The sequence below is a fragment of the Diospyros lotus genome, chromosome 9 (assembly GCF_014633365.1).
Source record: "Diospyros lotus cultivar Yz01 chromosome 9, ASM1463336v1, whole genome shotgun sequence".
Lineage (NCBI taxonomy): Eukaryota > Viridiplantae > Streptophyta > Magnoliopsida > Ericales > Ebenaceae > Diospyros > Diospyros lotus.
The window spans coordinates 255,958-277,390 of record NC_068346.1 but is presented as its reverse complement, the minus strand read 5'-3'; the positions used below and the strand labels follow the sequence as shown (position 1 = coordinate 277,390).

The following is a 21,433-nucleotide window of genomic DNA, read 5'->3' as shown; positions in this document are numbered from 1 at the left end:
TCAGTTTTCCCCTTGTTTCTCTAATGTTGCAGGAAAGAATTCATTCACCCAGTTGAACTATGTATGTTTTATCGCTCTCGTTTCCAGATTAAGGGCTCAGAAATTGATTTGCGTAGCGTGCCTGTCCATATTTATTCTAGAATAAAAGAGGTCAGGAGTGTTGTAACAGTTTAATTTTATTCAATTACATTGTTATTTGTTAATGTGTTTTTATCAAATCCTCATGGAAAAAATTGGCAGTTTCGGATCTCAGTAACTGATCTTTCATTGGACATATTTCTCTTTGTGATTGGGAAGTTGAATCTGGCTGGGCCGTATGCAATAAAAACTTCCACAATTTTGGTCAACTGCTGCAAGGTTCTATGCTTATTTCTATATCTGGTTTATCTTGAACACTTCCTTCTGTTTGCCTTCTCATGTTCATATACTTGTGTTCTTGTATCTTATGGCTATGGGTCTATCTGCTTGTACTTGCATCTGTACATGCATAAGTTTAACACTGTTTTCCACATTCTCTGTTTCTATTGTAGGAGTGCACAATTAAGTTGCTTCCATTTCATGATAATGCAAGCTTTCAAGTCCTAATCATCCTCCTCTTAAAGAATTTGCAAAACTTCAAACCAAAACTAGTTGGGATAGACTGAAGCTTGAACATCATAAACCATACATAATGAACCATGATTTTAACTTGTAGACAGTGGTAGATAATATGCTGTACCTGTACCTGAATCATACTATTAACCTTTTCTTTGGGTCATTCTTTGTCTGTTCTGCTCTACTTGAAGTCATAGTTTCACTAATTATATTTCCTTTACTGCAGAAAACCACTGTCTAAAGAAAATTATAATGGATATCCTAGTAAGGGATTTATTATCATTCACATTGTTAAGTATATTATTATTAGTTATGTTTTTTTTTTTCTTTCGGGCCCTGGGGGGCGGGGGAGGAGGCTTGGACAGGTTTTTCATGACTTGCAAGAAAGGCATGGTCTAATAACATTAGCTAGATAAATTCATCCTAGTGTTTCAAACATAATGCACCGTAGCAAATGTAGTTCATGTAAAATATCTTCTGAAATCATCTACTTTGATCTTATTTTTCAGATTTGCTATTCACTGCCAGGATTTTTATTTAGTTAAATGGCTTTACTTTAAAAAAAGTCAGGTGGATAAGTCTCTCAACTGAATTTTGGATGAACACTTGGAATCTAAAAGTTTCAAGGTTTCAAGTTGAGTAGGTTGAAAACCGAATATATGGAATGTAAGTTAAAGCAAAAAATACAAGTGTGGATGATGTTATGGTGCGAATGGAAAATCAAGTTATTCCCAAGACTGAACAGTTTAGATATTTCAGCTCAATTGTTCAAGAAAAGGGAAATTATTATGTTACCCCTAGAATTAAGGGAGTCTTTCCTAAAACTCCTTGCCTCCCCCAAAGTATTACAAAAAATATTGCGGAAAGTATTTCAGAAAGTGCTAGTCCTTTGGTCAGATCACACCAAAGACCCACCCAGTGAGGGGGCTGGTCCTTGGTTGACCTGATTTTCAGCATGGCTTGACAGTGAGCTGAGAACCACTCACAGTCCTTGGGCAGGTCTCTTTTGCTAACAAACACTGCATGATTGTGGCTGTAGTCCACCCCACAGCATTCAAAAGTGCAAATAAACAGTGCATAATGGTGGCATGAATGCAATTAGACAGTGCTTTGGTGGCAGTATGTTTCTGAATTTCATAGCATGCTTTTATGACCAGTGAAGCTTTCTAATCTCCAATGTGTCAATCTGTACAAGTTATTTCACGTGACTCGAGAAAAATGCAACAACTATAATATGCCTATAGCTTTGACTGAGCTGGGCTGGTCTTAGGTCAGTGTGTACCTGACCTCTTTTTCAGCACAGCTTGACAATCATTGCTGAAATTGGGTGAGTCCTGCCCACTCACTGGACTAGTCTTTGGTGTGATCTGTCAAAAAGACCAGCACTTTGTGAAATACTTTCATTGCGCAAGTACTTCTTGAAATATTTTGGGGGAGAAGGTAAGGAGTTTTAGGAACAACTTGAATCAAGGCAGGATGGTTAAAGCATAGAAGTACATCTAACATTTTTTGCGATGGTAAAATCCCTCTACCTCACAGGGAAGATGTATCAGATGGCTAATTGACAATAAGACTACCTTCCTTGTATGGGTCAAAATGTTATGCAAGTACCAACATGTGCAAAATATGATCTTGTCGAAGATGAGGATGTGAAGGTAGGTATGTGACCATACAAGAAATGAAATTATACATAATAAGGTTGGAATGGTACTAATGCAGTTTATAGTGTATAGCACTAAAGAAAACTGGATAGAAAACCCTTAACCATGATATGGAGTGTATAGTAAGGCTTGGATTGTTGTTGTTGGATAAGCTTCTCAACATTCAAAATCGACAATTTCTCACTACTCCCTAAACCTTAACCTGTTAACCCATCAATGTATATGAAGTTTTCCAACGAATGTGAATTCTTAATGCTAATTCTTCCTGGGTGGTTCTGTAAATGTGACATGAATTTGTCAGTGTGACAATTTTGTTTTTGTTTTTGTTTCTGCTCATTATTTTACTCATCTGGGGATTTTGAGCTCCTAAGGGTTCTTTTGGATGGGAAATTGTCTATAGTCTTATTATATTGGTTTTTCTCTGATGACCTTTTATGATCTCGATGCTAAATTAACGTGGCATTATCTAGGTGGAAAACCAGTCAGGCTTAAATCTGCTTTGCCATTTTTATGATAATCAAAATGCATCAATAGCTGGAAAACAGTCAAGTACCGTTCTGTTAAGGTACTCCCCTGTAACTACTTTGATGGTTACTTTTTAAAGAATGCAATTCTTGAGTTTGACCTTTCCTGTTACTGATTCCAGATTTCTCTTATTGTCCCCATATCTATGCAGTTACTGAACTCCCGCATCATGAGTATACATTAGTGCATGCTGAAGTTTTGGTTTGATTGAACATTTATTCTAGTGCCTTAGCACTATGGTTTCTGACGTTCAGCTTTGTTTTTGTGTGTGGCTTGTCTCTGCATCTTCAAAAAAAAAAAAAAAAAAAAATGTTTGTGCATGTGTTTTGACCTCTACTGATCTTGTTATTATGTGTTTAGAAGGAACTTGGCTCTTGTGAATCAACCTCCAGAAGCATCATATGTCTCAATCCAGCTTGCTGATCAAGGAGCCTATTTGACTTCTCCTATTAGTCTCTCTCTCTTAGAGGCTAGGTCACTTGCTTGGAGAACGCGTATAGTGTCAGTACAAGGTTTGTTCAACCTTTGTATCCTATGGAAATAAAGAAAATGTGTGGTTTGTATGGAATTTTATGATCGTAATGATCTTATAGGTTATAGGGATGGCCAATGGGACCATTTGCAGCAAGATGCTCCCAGCTGGGCATGACTTCTATATTCATGAATATTACCTGTGATGCCAATTTTAATATGACTCAATTTGTAGAGACCCATAGCATTAAAGATAAAAAAATGTGTAAAGTCAATGAACTAGTCAATTATGTAACGGTACTTGTGTCATTGTTTGATGGAATGACTGAACTTTGAATTCTGAAGTTCTCAATAATAGTTTGTAGTGAGCAAAACTGAGGAGCGGTTCTCTTCGTGTTTTAGTTTTCAGTTTTGAATTTATTTTCAGTTTTGTATTTTGGGTGTTGTTTTGAGATTGCTGAAAATGCGTTTTTTTTGTTTGTAGCGTTTTCCGCATTTTAAAAATTTTGAGCGTGTTTGTGATAAAAACAACCAAAACGACTTTTTATTGTTTTGAGTTCTTTTTACAAAATTTTTCCTTATTTTCGAAAATGTGTTTTTTAAAATACGAAAGTAAACACGTTTTCACTATTTTAGAAAACTGAAAATGGTATGAAAACAACAAAGAGAATAGGCCCTTAATAAACAAGAACTTTATGTTGCTTAATATCTTTGCTGACATGATAAGCCAAGCATCAATTATATGAAATGGATATTTTTGTGAACATTGTTACATAATGTCATGTTGGCTATAGACCTTGGTAAGTTCTTCCTGTTAGAACATTATTTGTACACAATCATAGAGTTTGGATAAACTCTCAAGTGATTATGCTTGGGCTTACTTTGAATGACTAGTTTGTCACATGAATTTTCTTGATTGCACTGAAGAGACATGGTCTTAGATGAGAATTGAAGAGGTATTACAATCCTAAAGAAGCACATCTGGCACAAGTTTAACCAATATGTGGACATGAAAATGCAAGAGCAGGATAATTCCATTTTAAAAGATGAAGGAGAGACACCAGGTTGTGGCTGCTAACTGGAACTTCAGTAGCAGTCAACAGGCTTATGAAGCTTAGTCTATTCCTGGAGTTTGGTAGACTTCTCTAGGAAAACTTAGGGTGGTTTAGTTGTGGAAAACGAGCCTGATTTTCTGGAAAAAATTTCCACGGAGAATAGAAAACTGAAAAATGAGTTAAAAGGAGAAAATTTTCCAAATAGAAAATAGTATCTGTTTTCCAGTTTTCCAAATTTATACTGACAGTTAGAGAACATCTTTAGGATGTCTTTTACTGTTTTCTTCATAAAAATAGTGGGAGTTTCACCCTTGTTTTCCAAATAAAAAACATGACATTTCAGGTCAACCAAAATCAATACTAATTGTATTTACATTAATAGCAATATAAATAGCAAAAACCAAAATTTACTGAAATAATATTATGATATAATAGTAACAATATCAGTAAATAGAAAAATTGATTAATGATAAATAATTTATTGTATTATAATATTGAAATTTTAAAATTGATTAGTGCTCAATAATATTATAATATTACTAGTACCAAAATATTAGTATTATAAATAGTAAAATTGACTAATAATAAATGGTGAAAATATTAATGAATCAACAGTATTGATATTATAAAATTTCTAAAATTAAAAAAATAAAAATAATTGATATCATTGGTGATTAGTAATATTGTAATATCAATAGTATTATCAATATTATACTGATTAAGGATAATGCTTTTATAATGTTATCAATCTAAATTATTTGTAATTTGAATATGATATAATATTACTAACAAATTATTATCATTAAAAGTATAATATTAATCTTGAGATGTGGAGGAACAATTTGGAGCCTAGAGGTGTTAAGTTGGGCAAATTGAAGCTTAGCAATATAAGTGAATGATGTTTTGGTGAAAGTTGAAGATCAAATGATCTTAACAAAGATCAATTCATATATCTTGGATTAATCATCCAAAAAGATGGATAGATTAATGAAGATGTTGCCCATAGAATTAAGGTAGAATGGTTAAAACAGAAAAGTGTGCCTGACGTTTTATGTGACTAGCTTTATTGTATGGCATGCAAAATGCTAGGTAATAAAGTACAAACACTGTGCAAAATATGATGGAGATGGGGATGTTACAATAGATGTGTGATCATAGAACAAAAGATAAAACTAGATTAAGGTTATTCAGCAATAAGGTTGGATGGCTTCTATTGAAGATAAGATGTGTAAGACACGATTAAAATAGTTTATTCATTAAGAAGAATGGATGGAACAAAACAAGTCTTAAGCAAAAAAGTTAAAAGAAAATTGGTGAGAGACCCTAAGGTATGATATGAGTTATTAAGGGTATTGTTAAAATTATTAGTATATATTATATTTATTATATGTGTATGTTTTATTTGTAATTAGATTAAGCCCATAGGTTTAAGACCCATTATGCTTATTATGAATAACAAGCTAAGAGAGACTAGTCTCTTAGGTTTTTTCTCTCCTAATTATTTTCTCACATGGTATCAGAGCCACTGGTGAGACAAGAAACCCTAGTTGTCGCTGTGTATCGTTTTCCAGTGACTTTCACACCCTAACCGTCACTGCCCATACCGAAACCCTACTGTCCGACCATAACCTCCCCACACTGCCACCACTCTAGGGTTTGCCGCCACTAGATCGGCTGACCGCCGAAGAATCGCCGCCACCGGACCAGCCATGTGCCTCCATGCGCCACCGCCACGTGCTGCCTTCGCCTCCACGTGCCAGTGCGTGACAATGCGTCTGTCGGTCTTCTTTCTTCGAATTCTCCAGATCTAACCGCCGACGACCCCTAAAGTTACTTCTGGTGTCAAAGTCCTCGCCATGTCTGACTTCAGTGACGTGGTTTCTGTCGGTGCTACTCTTGCTTCGGTTTCTGCCGTTGCCCCTGCTGCTTCTCAATCCTTTGTTGTCTCTAATCTTGAGTTGTACCAATATTACCACTGTTAAGTTGATAGGGTCTGTCAATTATCTCTCATGGGCAGCCTCTGTCAAAATGTGGTTCAAAGGGCAAGGTTAAGCGGATCATCTTACCACAAAGGTTGAAAGTGTGCCATAAGCTAATCGGGCGAGATGGGAATAAGTTGATGCCCAGTTATATAGCCTCCTATGGCAGTCTATTGATCCATCCATCATGTAGCTCTTTTCGCCCCTTTGAAACTTGTGTTGATATGTGGAAGGAAGCTGAAGAGTGTTATACAAATGACATCTAGCGTTTGTACACCTGTGGTCTCTAATATCAAGAATCTCAAACAAGAGTCGTCCATGGAATCTTATCTGGGGCAGGTTCAGGGCTCTCATGTAAGAATTTGATGCTCTTTTTCCTCTTTCTACGACCCGCACCGAACAGGTTGCTCAACGAGAGAAGTTTTTTATGGTTATTGCTCTCTCTGGTCTGAAACCAGAGTTTGACGCCATTAGACATCAAATCTTGACTAGCTCCATTAGCCCTACCATGAAGGACTCTTTCAAAAGGTTGTTGAATATGACAGGTGCACATAGTATGTCTTCTTCTTCTTATGTTGTTCTTCCAGTCGAATCTTTAGCTCTTGTATCTCAGGGTTCCATCGTTGGAGGAAATAGAGGACGCAATAATAATCGCTCACGTCCATAGTGTACTTTTTGTAAGAAACTAGGTCATCTTGAGGACAAATGTTGGAAGAAACATGGTCGGCCAACTGCTCCACCTGCATCATCTACCAGTGCAGCTCATGTATTTCAAAGCAATCCTAGTCTTGCTCAATCTCCACCAGGTTCACAACTGGTACCTATTTCTGCAGCTGAGTATGATGCCTTCCTGAAGTTCCAGGCCACCCAGCAGTCTCATCCTGGTAATCTCGTTGCTTGTGTTGCTCAAGGCTCATTTGTTAGTTCTTGAATTATAGATTCTGGCGCCACTGACCATATGTGTGGTAATGAATTTTTTTTCTCCTCACTTACATATTCTAATACTTTACCTACTGTTACCTTGGTTGATAGTACCAAAACTGTAGTTAAAGGGATCGGCCAAATCACATCCACCTCTTCTTTCTCATTAAATTTTGTTTTATATGTTCTTGATAGTCTTTTTAATTTGATTTCAGTTAGCCAACTCACCAAAACCCTTAACTGTTTTGTTCTATTTACTCCTACCTCTATTTGTGTTCAGGACCAGGGTACAGGGTAGACGATTGGCGTCAGGTGTGAGTTACAGGGTCACTACCATCTTGTTGTGCCTAGTTCATGGGTAGCTTGCACTAGTGCCGCTTCCCCAGATCTTCTCCATTATCGTCTCAGTCATCCCAGCCTCTCCAAACTAAGAAATTAGTTCCTAGTTTGTTGTCATTGTCCATGTTTAATTGTGAGTCTGTGTTAGTGTGGTAAACATGCTCGTCATTCTTTTTCTTGTCTGGTCAATAATAGGGCTGAGACTCCCTTTTCCCTTGCGCACTCTAATGTATGGGGGCCCAGTCCTGTCAATTCTACTCTTGGTTTTTCATATTTCGTTACTTTCATTTATGACTTTTCTCGTTGCACTTGGTTGTTTCTTATGAAGAGTCTGTCCGAGTTGTTTTCTATTTTTTAGACATTTACTGTTGAAATAAAAACACAGTTTGAAGTTTCTATACGTGCCTTACGTAGTGATAATGCCCCTGAGTATTTTTCTTCTCCATTTACTACCTTTATGACTGCTAATGGCATCCTGCATCAATCCTTTTGTCTTTACACACCTCAACAAAATGGTATTGCTGAGCGTAAGAATCACCATCTTATTGAGACTGCACGGACGCTCCTTTTACATGCCAATCTTCCCACCAAATTTTGGGGCGATGCTATTCTAACTACATGTTATCTAATCAATCGCATTCCATCTTTAGCGTTATAAGAGAAAATTCCTCATTACCTTTTGTTTCCTACACAGCCACTTTATTCTATTCCTCTTCGTGTTTTTGGATGTATCTGTTTTGTGCATTCTTTTTCACCTGGACAGGATAAGCTTGCTGCAAAATCTCTCCAGTGTATCTTCCTCGGCTATTCCCGGTTGCAAAAAGGTTATAAGTGTTAACTCTCTTGAGTTGAATCGTTATTTTTTGTCTATTGATGTCACATTCTTTGAACATTAGTTTTTTTTTTTTTTTTCGGTTGCTCAGCCTGATTCACAGCGTCTTCACCAGGTTTTGCCTGCTTCTTTTTCTTTTCTTCCGCTGTCCTCCTCGAGTCCGTCTGTCTCCTCTGTGGCGCCTACCTTACTGCTTTCCAGTCCACCTACCACGACTCCTCCACTTCTTACATATCACCGTTGTCCTCATCCTATTACCGGCGCCAGCATTCCTCTAGCCCAGGACTCTCCTGATTCACTCTCTTTGTCTGTGGTCCCTCCTACCTCGGATCTTGAACCTGACAATATCCTTATTGCTCTTCGCAAAGGTACACAGGTCTGCTCGTAATCCCCATCTTATTTATAACTTTTTATGCTATGATCGTTTGTCTCCTTTTTATAATGCCTTTGTTTCGAGTCTTTCCTCTATTTCTATTCCTAAAACCACAGGTGAAGCTCTGTCCCATCATGGTTGGCGCCAGGCTATGTTAGATGAGATTGATGTCTTACATTCAAATGGTACTTGGGATTTGTTGTCTTTACCACCAGGAACGACTCTCGTTGGTTGCTGTTGGGTATTCACTCCCAAAGTGGGTCCTGATAGCCAGGTGGAATGTCTTAAGGCCTGCTTGGTTGCTAGAGGCTTTACACAGATCTATGGGTTGGATTATAATGATACTTTCTCTCTTGTTATGAAAATGGCCTCTGTTCACCTCTTTCTCTCTCTGGCTGCTACGCGTTATTGGCCACTCTATTAGCTTGATATTAAAAATGCCTTTCTTCATGTTGATTTGCAAGAAGAGGTATATATGGAGCAACCACCTGGTTTTGTTGCTCAGGAGGAGTCCAATATAGTCTGCAAACTCAAGAAGTCTCTCTTTGGTCTGAAACAATTTCCATGGGCATGGTTTGGCAGGTTCAACATTGTGGTTCAAGCCTTTGGTCTCACTCGAAATGAGGCTGATCATTCGGTTTTCTATTGCCATTCTTCTTCCTTATGTATCTACCTTGTTGTTTATGTAGATGACATTGTTATCACAGGGAGTAATTAGGTTGAAATACAGAAGTTGAAGGAACATCTACATCAGCACTTTTAGACCAAAGACCTAGGCCGACTTCGATATTTCTTGGGTATTGAAGTTGTTCAATCAGGAGATGGTATCTTAATTTCTCAGAGGAAGTATGCACTTGACATCTTGAATAAATTGGTATGGTGAATTTCAAACCAATTGACACCCCAATGGATCCGAATGTCGACTCTTGTCGGGACAGGGGGAGCTTTATTCAGATCCTAGAAGGTATAGGAGATTGGTAGGCAAGTTGAACTATCTCACAGTCACTCGTCCTGACATTGCTTTTGCTGTGAGCGTAGTTAGCCAATTCCTCAGTTCTCCATGTGATTCTCATTGGGTTGTTATCCGGATTCTGAAATATATCAAAAGAGTGCTAGGTAAATGGCTATTCTATGAGGATAAGGGACACACAAATATTTGTTGTTATGCAGATGCAGATTGAGCAGGATCTCCTTCTGATCGTCGGTCAACTTCTGGGTATTGTGTTTTTATGGGAGGAAATCTGGTTTCTTGAAAAAGTAAGAAACATAATGTAGTAGCTAGATCTAGTGCAGAGGTAGAGTATCGGGCTATGGCTAATGCAACTTGTGAGCTCATCTAGCTTAAACAACTCCTACAAGAACTCAAGTTCTGTGAAGTGTCTCCTATGAAGTTTATTTGTGATAATCAGGTTGCCTTACACATTGCTTCTAATCCAGTGTTCCATGAACGGACTAAGCATATTGAAATCGACTATCACTTTGTTATAGAAAAACTAGTTGAAGGTGTTATTATTACAGGGTTTGTTAACTCTAATGATCAACTTATAGATGTCTTCACCAAGTCTCTAAAGGGTGCTTGAGTGGAATATATTTGTAACAAGTTTGGTGCATATGATATCTATGTTCCAGCTTGAGGGGGAGTGTTAGAATTATTAGCATATATTATAATTATTATATGTGTGTGTTTTATTTGTAATTAGATTAAGCCCATAGGTTTAAGGTTCATTATGCTTATTATAAATAACAAGCTAAGAGAGGCTAGTTTCTTAGGTTTTTTCTCTCCTAATTATTTTCTCACAGGTATTATAGAAGATTTATGTCCATTGATAAAAATGGTTGGCAAATTAGAATTCATGTAACTGACTTCATTTATTGGGATTAAGGCTTGATATGTTGTTGCTATTATTTTTAAGTACAGTATTAACAATATCATAAATATTCTATCAATAGTACTACTTTTATAACGATATAATTATTAATATCTTAATATTACAATTAGATTATTAATGACAATGTATTACATCATAGAACAATTGAAAACATGTTTTATGTAACCATTTGGAAAACGTTTTATTCCCAGTTTTCAAGATAAGAAAATGCTTTTCCATATTCAACAATTGAGTGTGTTTTCCTATTTTTTTGTTGAGATGGGAAATTGGAGATGAAGTAGAAAATTGAAGTTAGAAAACTGAAAATGCTTTCTGTAGCTTAAAATGATTCATGAAAATAAAGATAGAGATTATGTGTGTACTTGGTCTAGCTCTTGCCTTAACTCAGATTGAGGATTTTGCTGCTAAGCTAGTATGTTGTTCCTATTCTCAATCTTTGTATCAGTAACTGTGAAATGTGATATAATCTGAATTCTGTTATAGATTAAAATCTGAACTCTACCTGGGTTTAACCTTTTCAGTTTTATACTTAAAACAGATCCCAGAACTTACCCTGGCCCATTTCTTGTGGTTGACATCTCGAGAGAAAGTGAGGTATCCTCTCAAAATGCTTACCTTTTCAATTATAATATGATAACAAATTAAAAGAAACTTCATAATTCTATTTAGCTTGCTTCTTTTAATACTTTGTAGGATGGTTTGTCAATGGTAGTTTCTCCTTTATTGAGGATTCACAATGAAACTAAGTTCTCTATGGAACTTCGTTTTCAACGGCCTCAACAAAATGTAGCAGAGTCTGCAACAGTGGTGCTCAAGTCGGGGGATGCAGTTGATGATTCTGTGGCAGCTTTTGATGCTATAAATTTGACTGGTGGATTAAAGAAAGCATTGATGTCATTAAGTGTTGGTATGGTTTGCTACATATTGTTATATACTGTTGGGAAAATTTGGTTGGATGCCCCCTTGCAATGCACATTTTAAAGTATATTTCATGTTTCTTTTATTTCCATTATAAAAGGAGGGAGTCATGCTTTCAACCTGCTTGAAAGCAGGATAACTTCTTCTGATATCACAACTTTGCCCTTTCTTTAATGTTCTCCAGTCCCTCCAATTTTTTCCTTGCGTTGTTTTTCTCTTTTTCTCCTTTAGGTCCCACTTTGCTTGCATACACAAGAAAAAATAGACACATGGGCCATTATTAATTATCTCCTACCAGTGTAATCTGCAAACCCGTCCATCGACTCTCTTCTATTTCCAAGCAACATGATAACAATTGCAAATTGTTTGTTTGCAATTTTTCTACTGTGATTGCTAGAGATTATTGTGAGAGGATTTAGATATACGGGTAATGATTAAAGGGCGCCCCTTGTGCACAGGCTCCCATCCTAAGGGTAATGATGTCTAAACAAAATATTTATAAAAGAATTTTCATGCAAAATCACGCTGCTTACCAAAATGGTTTATGATTGAAAAAATTGAAACCATGCCATCATTATGGCAATATTTTTCTCTGCAAAATTCTATAAAAATATCATTTTTTAGGCATAATGGTGTTCATAGCGTCAAGTTTTTGGTGTTATATGTGAGAAGGTTAGGGCTTTTGAGAAATATTGAATTGTTCACTCATAAGTTGGGAATGACTAGAGTTGTTTGGAGATTGAATTTTGTCAATTCTTTTGAGAATTTTCTTGCTTCAAAATTTGATATTCTAGATAATTATAATAGTAGTATGGCAACTTGTGTTTTGCAAATCTAACTATTTCTGATGAAATATTTGGAAGTTCATTGCAGTGTTGTGGTTATGGATAAAGCTTTCTAATTGTTGCGGGTTTGAGTCATAACTGTAATTTCATTTTGGTGCATTTGTGGTGCTAATATTAACTTTAGTTTGTCCTACTTTCACCTAGTGTTATTTATAATTTTTCTGTTTAGCTATTATATATAATTTTAATTTATACAAGAGTTATATTATTGTTTTGAAAATGAATACTACAGCAACAACTCACGCCATAATCCTGCTAGGTGGGGCTGTCTACATGAATTCTTGACCTCTAACCATCTCCATCAGTATGCATATCCTCTGTAAGCCTGTTATATCCTATGTCATGTTAAGGGTTTTCCACCATGTTTCTTTGGTTTTTTTCTCCCTCTTTTGTTTGAACTTCCTCCATTTCATCTACTTGTTTAACAAATGTGTCTATTGGTTTTCTTCTCACATTTACAAATTATCTTAATTGTGAATCCTATATTTTATCTTCAATAGGTGCCTACTTGAACCATACTATGTATGATCTGATTTCCTATTTTTTCTTTTCCTGTATCGTTGCATATCCACCATAACATTCTCATCTTGGTTATGCTCATATTTTGCACATGTTTCGGACTTATTACCGAACATTTTGAGCTAGATATGTTGGGAACGGAAAAGTTGGTTTTTTAGGTACCAATTAATATGTGGTCAGCAAAGGAAATTGTGCAAAAATTATTTCAGAAGGCTAGTTAAGAGTTCATTATTTTGTCTCTTAGTTTGTCCATTAGTATCTAGTGTCTTCTATTTCCAAGAGCAGACTAGTCTCTTATTTTGAGCATGTGTAGTTATTATCTGGAATTACCAAGGCAAGCTAGAGTAATTAGGCCCATTTCCAGAACTATCTAAAGGGCTGTATAAATAGATGTCTCTAATGGAAAATTTTAAGTTCCATAGATCAGTAAAATATTTCTCCAGAACTTACCTGTCCACATCTTTTGGGTTTCTTTCTCTTTGTGATTGTTAATCTTCACTTGGATGGTTTTCGATCTCGTGTGAGTGCCCTTAGTGTGCACTAGTTTACAAGATAACAAAGATGGTCTTATAGCCGTTAGATAAAACTTCCTTTTTAGCTTCAAGGGAATCTTATGATTGCATAATATGTTGGATGCACTTTCTATTTTAACCATTTTCCTTCGATTTGTTGAGTAACACGGTTCATAATCTTTCATTTTGAACAATTAACCCAAAATATCAAAACTGATATTTTGATTCGTTTTGTAGATAATTTGATCTCTGAGTTATATAGTAATCATTCTCACTTCTTTTTTCACATACTTAGTTTTTGACTGACTTACTTTAAAACCTTTGGATTCTTATAAGGTGTTCTCCCCATAGTTCAAGTTTATTTTTCACACCTTTTTTCTCATCCACCAGGACAGTATCACCTGCAAACAATATGCACCAAGGTAATTCTTAGATATGTTTTGTGAGTTCATCCATGACAAGAGCAAAGAGAAAAGGGTTCAATTCTGATCCTTGTATGTCAGATGAAATTAAGGAGATGTCTAATTCTTGATTTCAAGTGAATGCCTTATGGTATTGGACAAAGTAAAAAAAATGTAAGCAGATTATGGATGAATGGTTTAAGTTTTTAATTTAAGCCTTTAAATAGTTTGTGATTGCACCAACTGATATCATGGGGGAAACAAAAATAAAAACAATGGGTTTTTCTATTCAGGTAAGCTTTTAAGTGCTAATGCACCAGCTTTCATATGTTTTAGGGATTGAGCTTTCCTGATATCTCATAGAAAGGATGACATTTTTCTACTACTTTTATCCTTTTCCTTTTCATTTTTGACTAATTAATCATGCAGTCTTTGCTCTAGGAGGCACACCAATGAGTACAAACTAAATTTTAACTTATCTTAGGGTGTGGTAACCTGAAACTCGTGATTGGAAATGAATTTGCAGGTAATTTTTTGTTCTCTTTTAGGCCTGAAATTACAGAGGCCTTGGCAGACTGTAATAAATCACTTTCAGTGGACTGGTCAGATGATCTTAAAGGTGGAAAGGCTGTTCGTATCTCTGGGGTGTTTGACAAATTAAGTTACAGAGTTCGGAAGGCTTTTTTGGTTGAACCAGTGAGAGATTCCTTCAGTACCACACATTGTTCCATCAAATATGAAGATGGGACAGTTGCTTATTTACATTTCCTAATTCAGGGCATAGTAAGAGATATACCAGTAATACATCCAGATATCTCTGGGTATGCCTCTGGAAATAGGGATTCACCAGTTGCATTGCTGGAGAAGAAGGAAATATTTATTCTTCCTACTGTAAGGGTCTTCAATTTGTTGCAGACAGATATTCATGTTCTTTTAACTGATCAGGGTAATAGCAAAACTGTTTGCATTGATTATTGATGCGTACAATTGTTTCACTTCTAACAATCATCTTCTTGTAGATCCATGTGCTCCTACTGGTTCTGGAAACATTGGAAACCAGGCTACTGTTCCATGTGGGTTAACAGTTGATTTATATGCTAACCCAGCCACTATATACTTCGTTGTTACTTTAGTGGAATTTAATTCAAGCTGCAAGCCAGTGAATAGTGGAGACTGGGTTAAGAAATTACAAAAGGAAAAGAATGATGTTCATTATTTGGATATTAACTTGGACTTTGAGGGTGGAAAGTATTTTGCTTTGTTGAGATTGTCCCGTGGCTATAAGGGCATGTTGGAGGTAATTACTTGCTACTGATCTGATCATTCTTACCATGTACCCATAAGCCATTTACAAGTTTGTCAAGAAGTCAAGAAGTCAAGAAGTCTACACTCTTTAACTCCAAAGACTTCAGCTTTAGTATTCTGGTTGCTTATATCAGTTTAAAAGGCTAAATTATGTATTATTTGCAGGTGGCTGTCCTCACTTCATACACACTTAAAAATGACACAGATATTCCTTTGTTGTGCTTTGCACCCAATCAGAAGCCTCTTTCTAGGTAGTCACTTGATCTTTAACAGTAGATTGGTCCATCTAGCTTGATATTGTTTCTTGATTCTTGCCATATTAACTTATAGTATATGCAGGGATGAGACAGAGAAACATGGTTTTGTGATTACTCCAGATCTTGGATCTTTTTTACCTCCAAAGTCCACCAGATCATGGTTCATGAAGTAATGTTATTACATTAACCTTGACAGTTCCAAATTCCTCCATAATATGCTAATAAATGCTTGATAATGCAGCATCTCTCTAGCAATAGCAATGGTTAATTCATCTACATTTTGTTGCCAGATACAACAATGTGCGCCTGAAGTTATTGGAAGAGAAAGCATCTGAGGTGCAGTTGGACTTGGATGCTTTATCAGGCTTTACAGAGATAAACCTGGAACTAGAGGAAAGAGCTGGGTTGAAACGCATTGCGAAATTGGGAGTGTCTATAGGACCATTTATGAGTAAAGTAAAAGTCTCATCTCAAATAATATCTATGGTCCCTCGATATGTTGTATCCAATGAATCACAGGAAGCTATTATGATCCGTCAATGCTATTTTGAGGTTTTACTCATTTCTTATCCTTTTGATGATGCAGATTTTTTGGATTTGTCATAATAGTCTTAATTGTGTTCTTATTATGTTTCTTTGGAAAGGATGGCATGGAAGAGATGCTTACCATCAGAAGAAAAGAGAAAATAGCATTGAAATTGTGGAGTGGATCAACAAAGAGACAAATTAGTGTCTTTGAGAAACTTGCAGTCAAGCACCGCAATTCTCAGGATGATTTATCAGCATTCATCCAGTTTTGTCCAAATGTGGCTGGTTTGAGCTGGTCAGGTCCAGTATGTGTGGCTTCCCTGGGGCGTTTTTTCCTGAAATTTAGAAGATTATCACCTATTTCTGTACATCAATCTGATCAAGTAACTGCAGATGGAAATAGTTCACCAGAATTTGCTGCTATTCATGTGGTGGAAGAGAGTTCTAGTCTTGTTTTACGTTTCCACAAACCGCCCAACGTCAATCTGCCATACAGGATTGAGAATAACTTGCATGCATCTATCACCTATTATCAGAAGGTTGCAGTTGCTGCCCCTGCCCTTCTTATTTAGAGGAACATAATTGATGCAAAAATTGAATGTCAAATGTATTGTATATCTATACAAGAACTCATGCATAATTCTTTTTTAACTGGTGGATTCCAGGATTCTTCAGAGCCAGAGATTCTAGGTGCTGGAAGTAGTGTTGATTATGTCTGGGATGACTTGACTCTTCCTCGTAGGCTGGTTGTCCAAATCAACGGTAGTTATTTCCCCTTTTAACTCTTTCCTTGTTAGGATAGTTTTAAGTTCCCTGGGTATGTCTGACAGCTATTTTGTTTTTATTTTTATGCCGATTAATCAATATTGAGTGATGAAGCTTAATGCTGTTCAATTCTCAATGATCCATGTTTGGTGGATCTGCTATGGATAGTTTCTTGTACAGATAATTAGTTTTCTGTCCATTAAGCATGTTTTAATTGACCTAGTTCTAGTTTTCTTGCTCATTTAGAATGCTTGAGCATGTAAGGTACAGTATAGATTACATACTGATTGTAACCCTTAAATTTTGCACGAATATGAAAGAGAGAAGGAAGATCATGAACATCAAAATTGATCTTAAAGCCTGATTGGTCATGCTTATCTAGTACTTTTGAGAATTTGAGTGCACTGCACTTGTAATCACTACCGTGAAATTTGCTTCAATCTGAAAATTCAATTAATATAGAGGGTCTCATTTTCAAGTCAAAGAGACTTATTATTTAATTTTTATAGTGATAAAAGCTCAGTTTGGCCCCTTAACTTTTTGCAATTTGTCACTTTAATCTGAATTTTTTGGGCTCAAGTACACCCTTATACTTTATGAAGTGATCCGCTTTGACCCTGTGGAGAGTAAAAATGACAATATAAAAATATAAAACTAACTCTCTATCTAACAACTCAAGCTTTAGATCAGACAATGGTTAACAATTCAACATGATATTAGAGTAGGCCAAGATCCTGAGTTTAAACCTCACTTTTGACCCAATATTTGAATTGTTGTATATGTTTTGACCAATTATGCAATGAAGCTTGACTACACATGAGGGGGTGTATTGAGAATAAAAATGACAATATAAAAGATAAAGTACAAGGGTGTATTTGAGCTAAAAAAAGGTATAGGCGCTAAAGTTAAAATTGCAAGAAGTTTGAGGGCTGAATTGAGCTTTTATCCATTTTGAGAGTTCAAAAGTTAGTTAATACAGTCATCTTGTAATCATCATTATCACTAGCCCATTTATAAGTGGGATCAATTACATGGATTCATCTCTTCAGTCGTCTCTTTCTATACATATTCATATGGTGCACATCCACCAACATGAAATTCTCATCTTATATACTCATATTTTTCCCATATTAGTACTTAATTGGTCAGCATTCTGTGTTGTATGAAAAATCTGGTCTTATAGTTGTGTTTGATAAAACATATAAGATCTTCCTTTTGAATCATTTATCTAGTATTTTTGAACTAATAATGGAAATATCTTGATTTTCAAGCCTTGCTACATTTCATATGTTCGATTTTGACCTGCATAATCTGAAGTATTTGGATTCTAAGATGCCCTTTGTCATGACCCTAGGAGCAATAGAGGGGCAATATTGTAATAGGGTTACAACAATTTGTTAGGAGATATTTTGTAATCTGTTAAGAGCACATGGGTGGTGTTATGAATTTAGTTAACAGCTAGCTATGCCTATAAAAGAGCTACTTATAAGAGGAGGGATGTTATGTGAAATGAGATTGAAATCCTTTTCTTCCAATTCTCTCTATCCCTCTCTCGGTTCTCTTTGATTTATGCCTCCTTTTCTACTAATTTCTCTCCCTCCTTTCTATTCTCTCGTTCCAATTTCCCCCCTAATTCCAATCTCAACCCTAGGTAACCCTAGGAATGTGACACTCCTCTGTAGTTCAAGTTTAGTATTCATATATTCTTTTATATCATCCATCTGTAAATAATCAATTCACCTCTTTTAGCTGTGCTTAGCGAGTTCATCCATCATTAAAGCAAAGTAACGGTTCCATGTAGATCCTTGATATAATCAAATTTTAATTACAAAAGTCTCTATCTCTTTTATGAGTCCTAGCACATCCTCTTGTTTTATGATACATATCTTTAATAACCTATATATAAGCAATCTCCTTGGAAAACCCTATAAGTGACTTCTTTGGAGATTTTGTCACAGGCTTTCTCCAAGTGCGTAAACACTGTAAATAAATTCTCTGTTGATAGACCTTTTCATTTGACATCTCAATTAGTAGATAGCTTCCATTATTGACCTATTAGGCATGAAACCAAATTGGTCCAAAGACCTTAGTTTCTTTTATCAACTTTTTCTTCATCTCCTTCTCTCAAAGTTTTATAATACATCTCATCAGCTTGATCCCCATATAATTTTCACATTTTTTAACATCTTTTTTGTTCTTGTAAATGGGTACTAGAGTGATCTTTCTTCATTTGTCAGGTATCCTCTTTGACATAACGATCACGTCGAATGATTTTGTTAACCATAAACTACATTTTTTCCCCATGAATTTCTATTCTTCTGTTGGAATAATATCCAGCCATCCACTTTACCAATATTCCTCTATTTTATGGTTTGCTTCACTTCATTCACTAATACACCTAACATACAATTCTTATCTTCTTCAACATTACTAAGATGTCCCAACATAACATTTGCCTCTTCACATTCATTGAATATTTTTAAGAAATACTCATTCTATTTCTTCTTGATTGTTCCTGTTTTTACTGTGATCTAGTTTTAGTCTTTCATGCACTCCATTCTGGCTCAAATTCCTTTTCTTCTCCCTCTTTCTTTAACCAGCACACACATGCTCATGAGTCATGTGTCCATTCATATATTTCACATCTTTTGTGTTGAGTCATAGATATTAACTGCCTTCTTTGCTTCTTTTTCAGCTCAAATATACAATTTTAGATTTTTCTCATGGCGACATATATGCAAAAGTCTTATAGCAAGCTCTCTTGATCTTGAATTTTTCTTATACCTTCTCACTGCATCACCACAAGGAATTGGAGTTTAGTGCCTAATTAATACAGTTGTAAATATTTTATAGTGCTTAAGTGTCAAATCTGCTGCTATTGTGTAAAAAAGCGAAAAAAAAAAATATTAATTTAATAAAAAATTCAAAAATTTGTGGCAAAGAAGGAGAGGAAGACCAGAGAAAACTTAGTGGGAATCCCTTATATATGGCTATGGATAGAGCTAATTGGAGGTACAGAATTCATGTTGCTAATCCCACCTAGTGACTTTTAAGGCTTGAGATGGTTGTAGCATTTTCTTCATTCAAAGAGCTGTGCCTTATCTTTTTGTGTTGAGTCATCAATTATATGAAAAATGCTTCATAAGGTTACTTTTGTGCATGTTTTGTTGGATTATTAGTATGGCAAACTTATGACTATTTGCTATGGTTAAAAGGGATTTTTGAACTATATCCTTCATTTGCTTTAGATTTATCCTTGTCATGTTCTGGACTGTTTCGTGTGCTTCAGTGCTAACAGTTAGCTTGTGTAAAAATTTATAGGTAATTTAAAACTATATTTTATGACCACATATCTTAATTTCCTCTTGTAGGTATGAATCTTTTACGTGAAATTAACTTGGATAAAGTCCGGCCATGGAAAGCATTTTATAGAGTCAGCCAACACAGACTATTTGGGGTTCATTTGCATTCTGATAAAGAGCCTGCAGATCATAACAGAACTAGTTTTGGTGAATCAATTGGCACACATATTGTAAGCGTGGGATATGAGATATATGCAGCTGGCCCCACTCGGGTGTTGCAGTTAAGTGAGTTTCGTGAGAGTCACAGACGAGATACACTAATCCACTCAAGTAAAAAGATACAACTGAGAATCTCCTCTCTTGCACTCAACTTGCTTGAACATGTGAAGCAGGTCAGTTCAATTAATCTATGTTTGCACAATTGTTAATACTTGTGAGTGTAGTAGTAATATAGACATAAACTCCTCCATAGTTGTAACTACTTAAACTTTTAAATGAGATAGTGGTCAACAATTTAGCTGTGTTTCCATGTTTTATGGGTTGGTTTCACAATGTCAATAATGTGATAGAGCACAACCATATCAATTTTCTTCATTCACCGCCATCTCATGAAACTTTTCCATATGAAGATGTGTGTTGGAACTTTTATCTCATCATCTCATGGAACTTATCCATGCCTTGACCTTGCTACTTCAATACCCAGAAAATACTGCAAACTTTCTAAGTCTTTTATATCAAATTCCTGCACAAGGTCTTGCTTTAACTTTTTCTCTTTCTCATCATTTCTGGTCAACTCAATGTCATCAACATAAACTATCAATGCAACTAGCTTACCTTGAAGAAGGTGTTTAATAAATAGTGTATGATCTGCTTGATTTTGTTTATAACCAAATCAATGCATAGACTTCGAGAAGCGGTCAAACCATACCCTTGGTGATTTTTTGAGCCCATATAATACTTTACTCAATTTACACACTTTTCCTTTAGAAGTATGAATATCCTGACATGGTTGAACTTCCATGTAGACTTCTTCCTCCTGATCTCCATAAGATGTGCATTTTGACATCTAATGGGTTAAGTGACCATCCATACTTTGCAACCAATGACAAATAAAATTCTAACTGAGTTCATTTCAGCAACTGGTGCAAATATTTAATCGAGGTCAGTCCCTTGAGCATGAGTGTATCCTTTTGCTACTAGTCTAACCTTATATCTGTTCACTTCTCCATCAGGCTTATGTTTAACAGTAAACATCCATCAACTTCCCATTATCTTTTCTTCTTCAGGTAACTCAACCAAGTCTTGTGCCTTATTTTTGTGAAGGGCCTTTATCTCTTCAAGCATTGCTTCCTTCCACTTTGAATCTCAGAGTACCTCTTGTAAGGTTAGGGATGGGCACACGGTTTTAACACTTTGAATCTCGGTTCGGTTATAATTTTTAG

General features: G+C 35.8%; 1 protein-coding gene across 12 annotated transcripts in view; it reads left to right on the top strand.

Annotated features, from left to right (window-relative positions):
- The window catches only part of LOC127809144 (uncharacterized), a 42,802-nt gene that overhangs the window by 14,021 nt on the left and 7,348 nt on the right, over nucleotides 1-21,433 (top strand). For 8 of the 12 annotated variants that reach the window (XR_008025079.1, XR_008025082.1, XR_008025080.1 and 5 more), the window contains 14 exons: nucleotides 33-150; nucleotides 241-357; nucleotides 2,726-2,820; nucleotides 3,141-3,292; nucleotides 11,178-11,233; nucleotides 11,333-11,546; nucleotides 14,361-14,780; nucleotides 14,854-15,131; nucleotides 15,305-15,390; nucleotides 15,479-15,565; nucleotides 15,687-15,948; nucleotides 16,041-16,463; nucleotides 16,590-16,686; nucleotides 20,061-20,383. Coding sequence is in view for 8 of the 12 variants with exons in the window: in XM_052347855.1 (XP_052203815.1) it covers nucleotides 33-150; nucleotides 241-357; nucleotides 2,726-2,820; nucleotides 3,141-3,292; nucleotides 11,178-11,233; nucleotides 11,333-11,546; nucleotides 14,361-14,780; nucleotides 14,854-15,131; nucleotides 15,305-15,390; nucleotides 15,479-15,565; nucleotides 15,687-15,948; nucleotides 16,041-16,463; nucleotides 16,590-16,686; nucleotides 20,061-20,383 (2,728 nt within the window). In the remaining 4 variants the exon portion in view is untranslated. The other 4 variants (XR_008025081.1, XM_052347853.1, XM_052347854.1 and 1 more) reach the window with 4 other exon arrangements.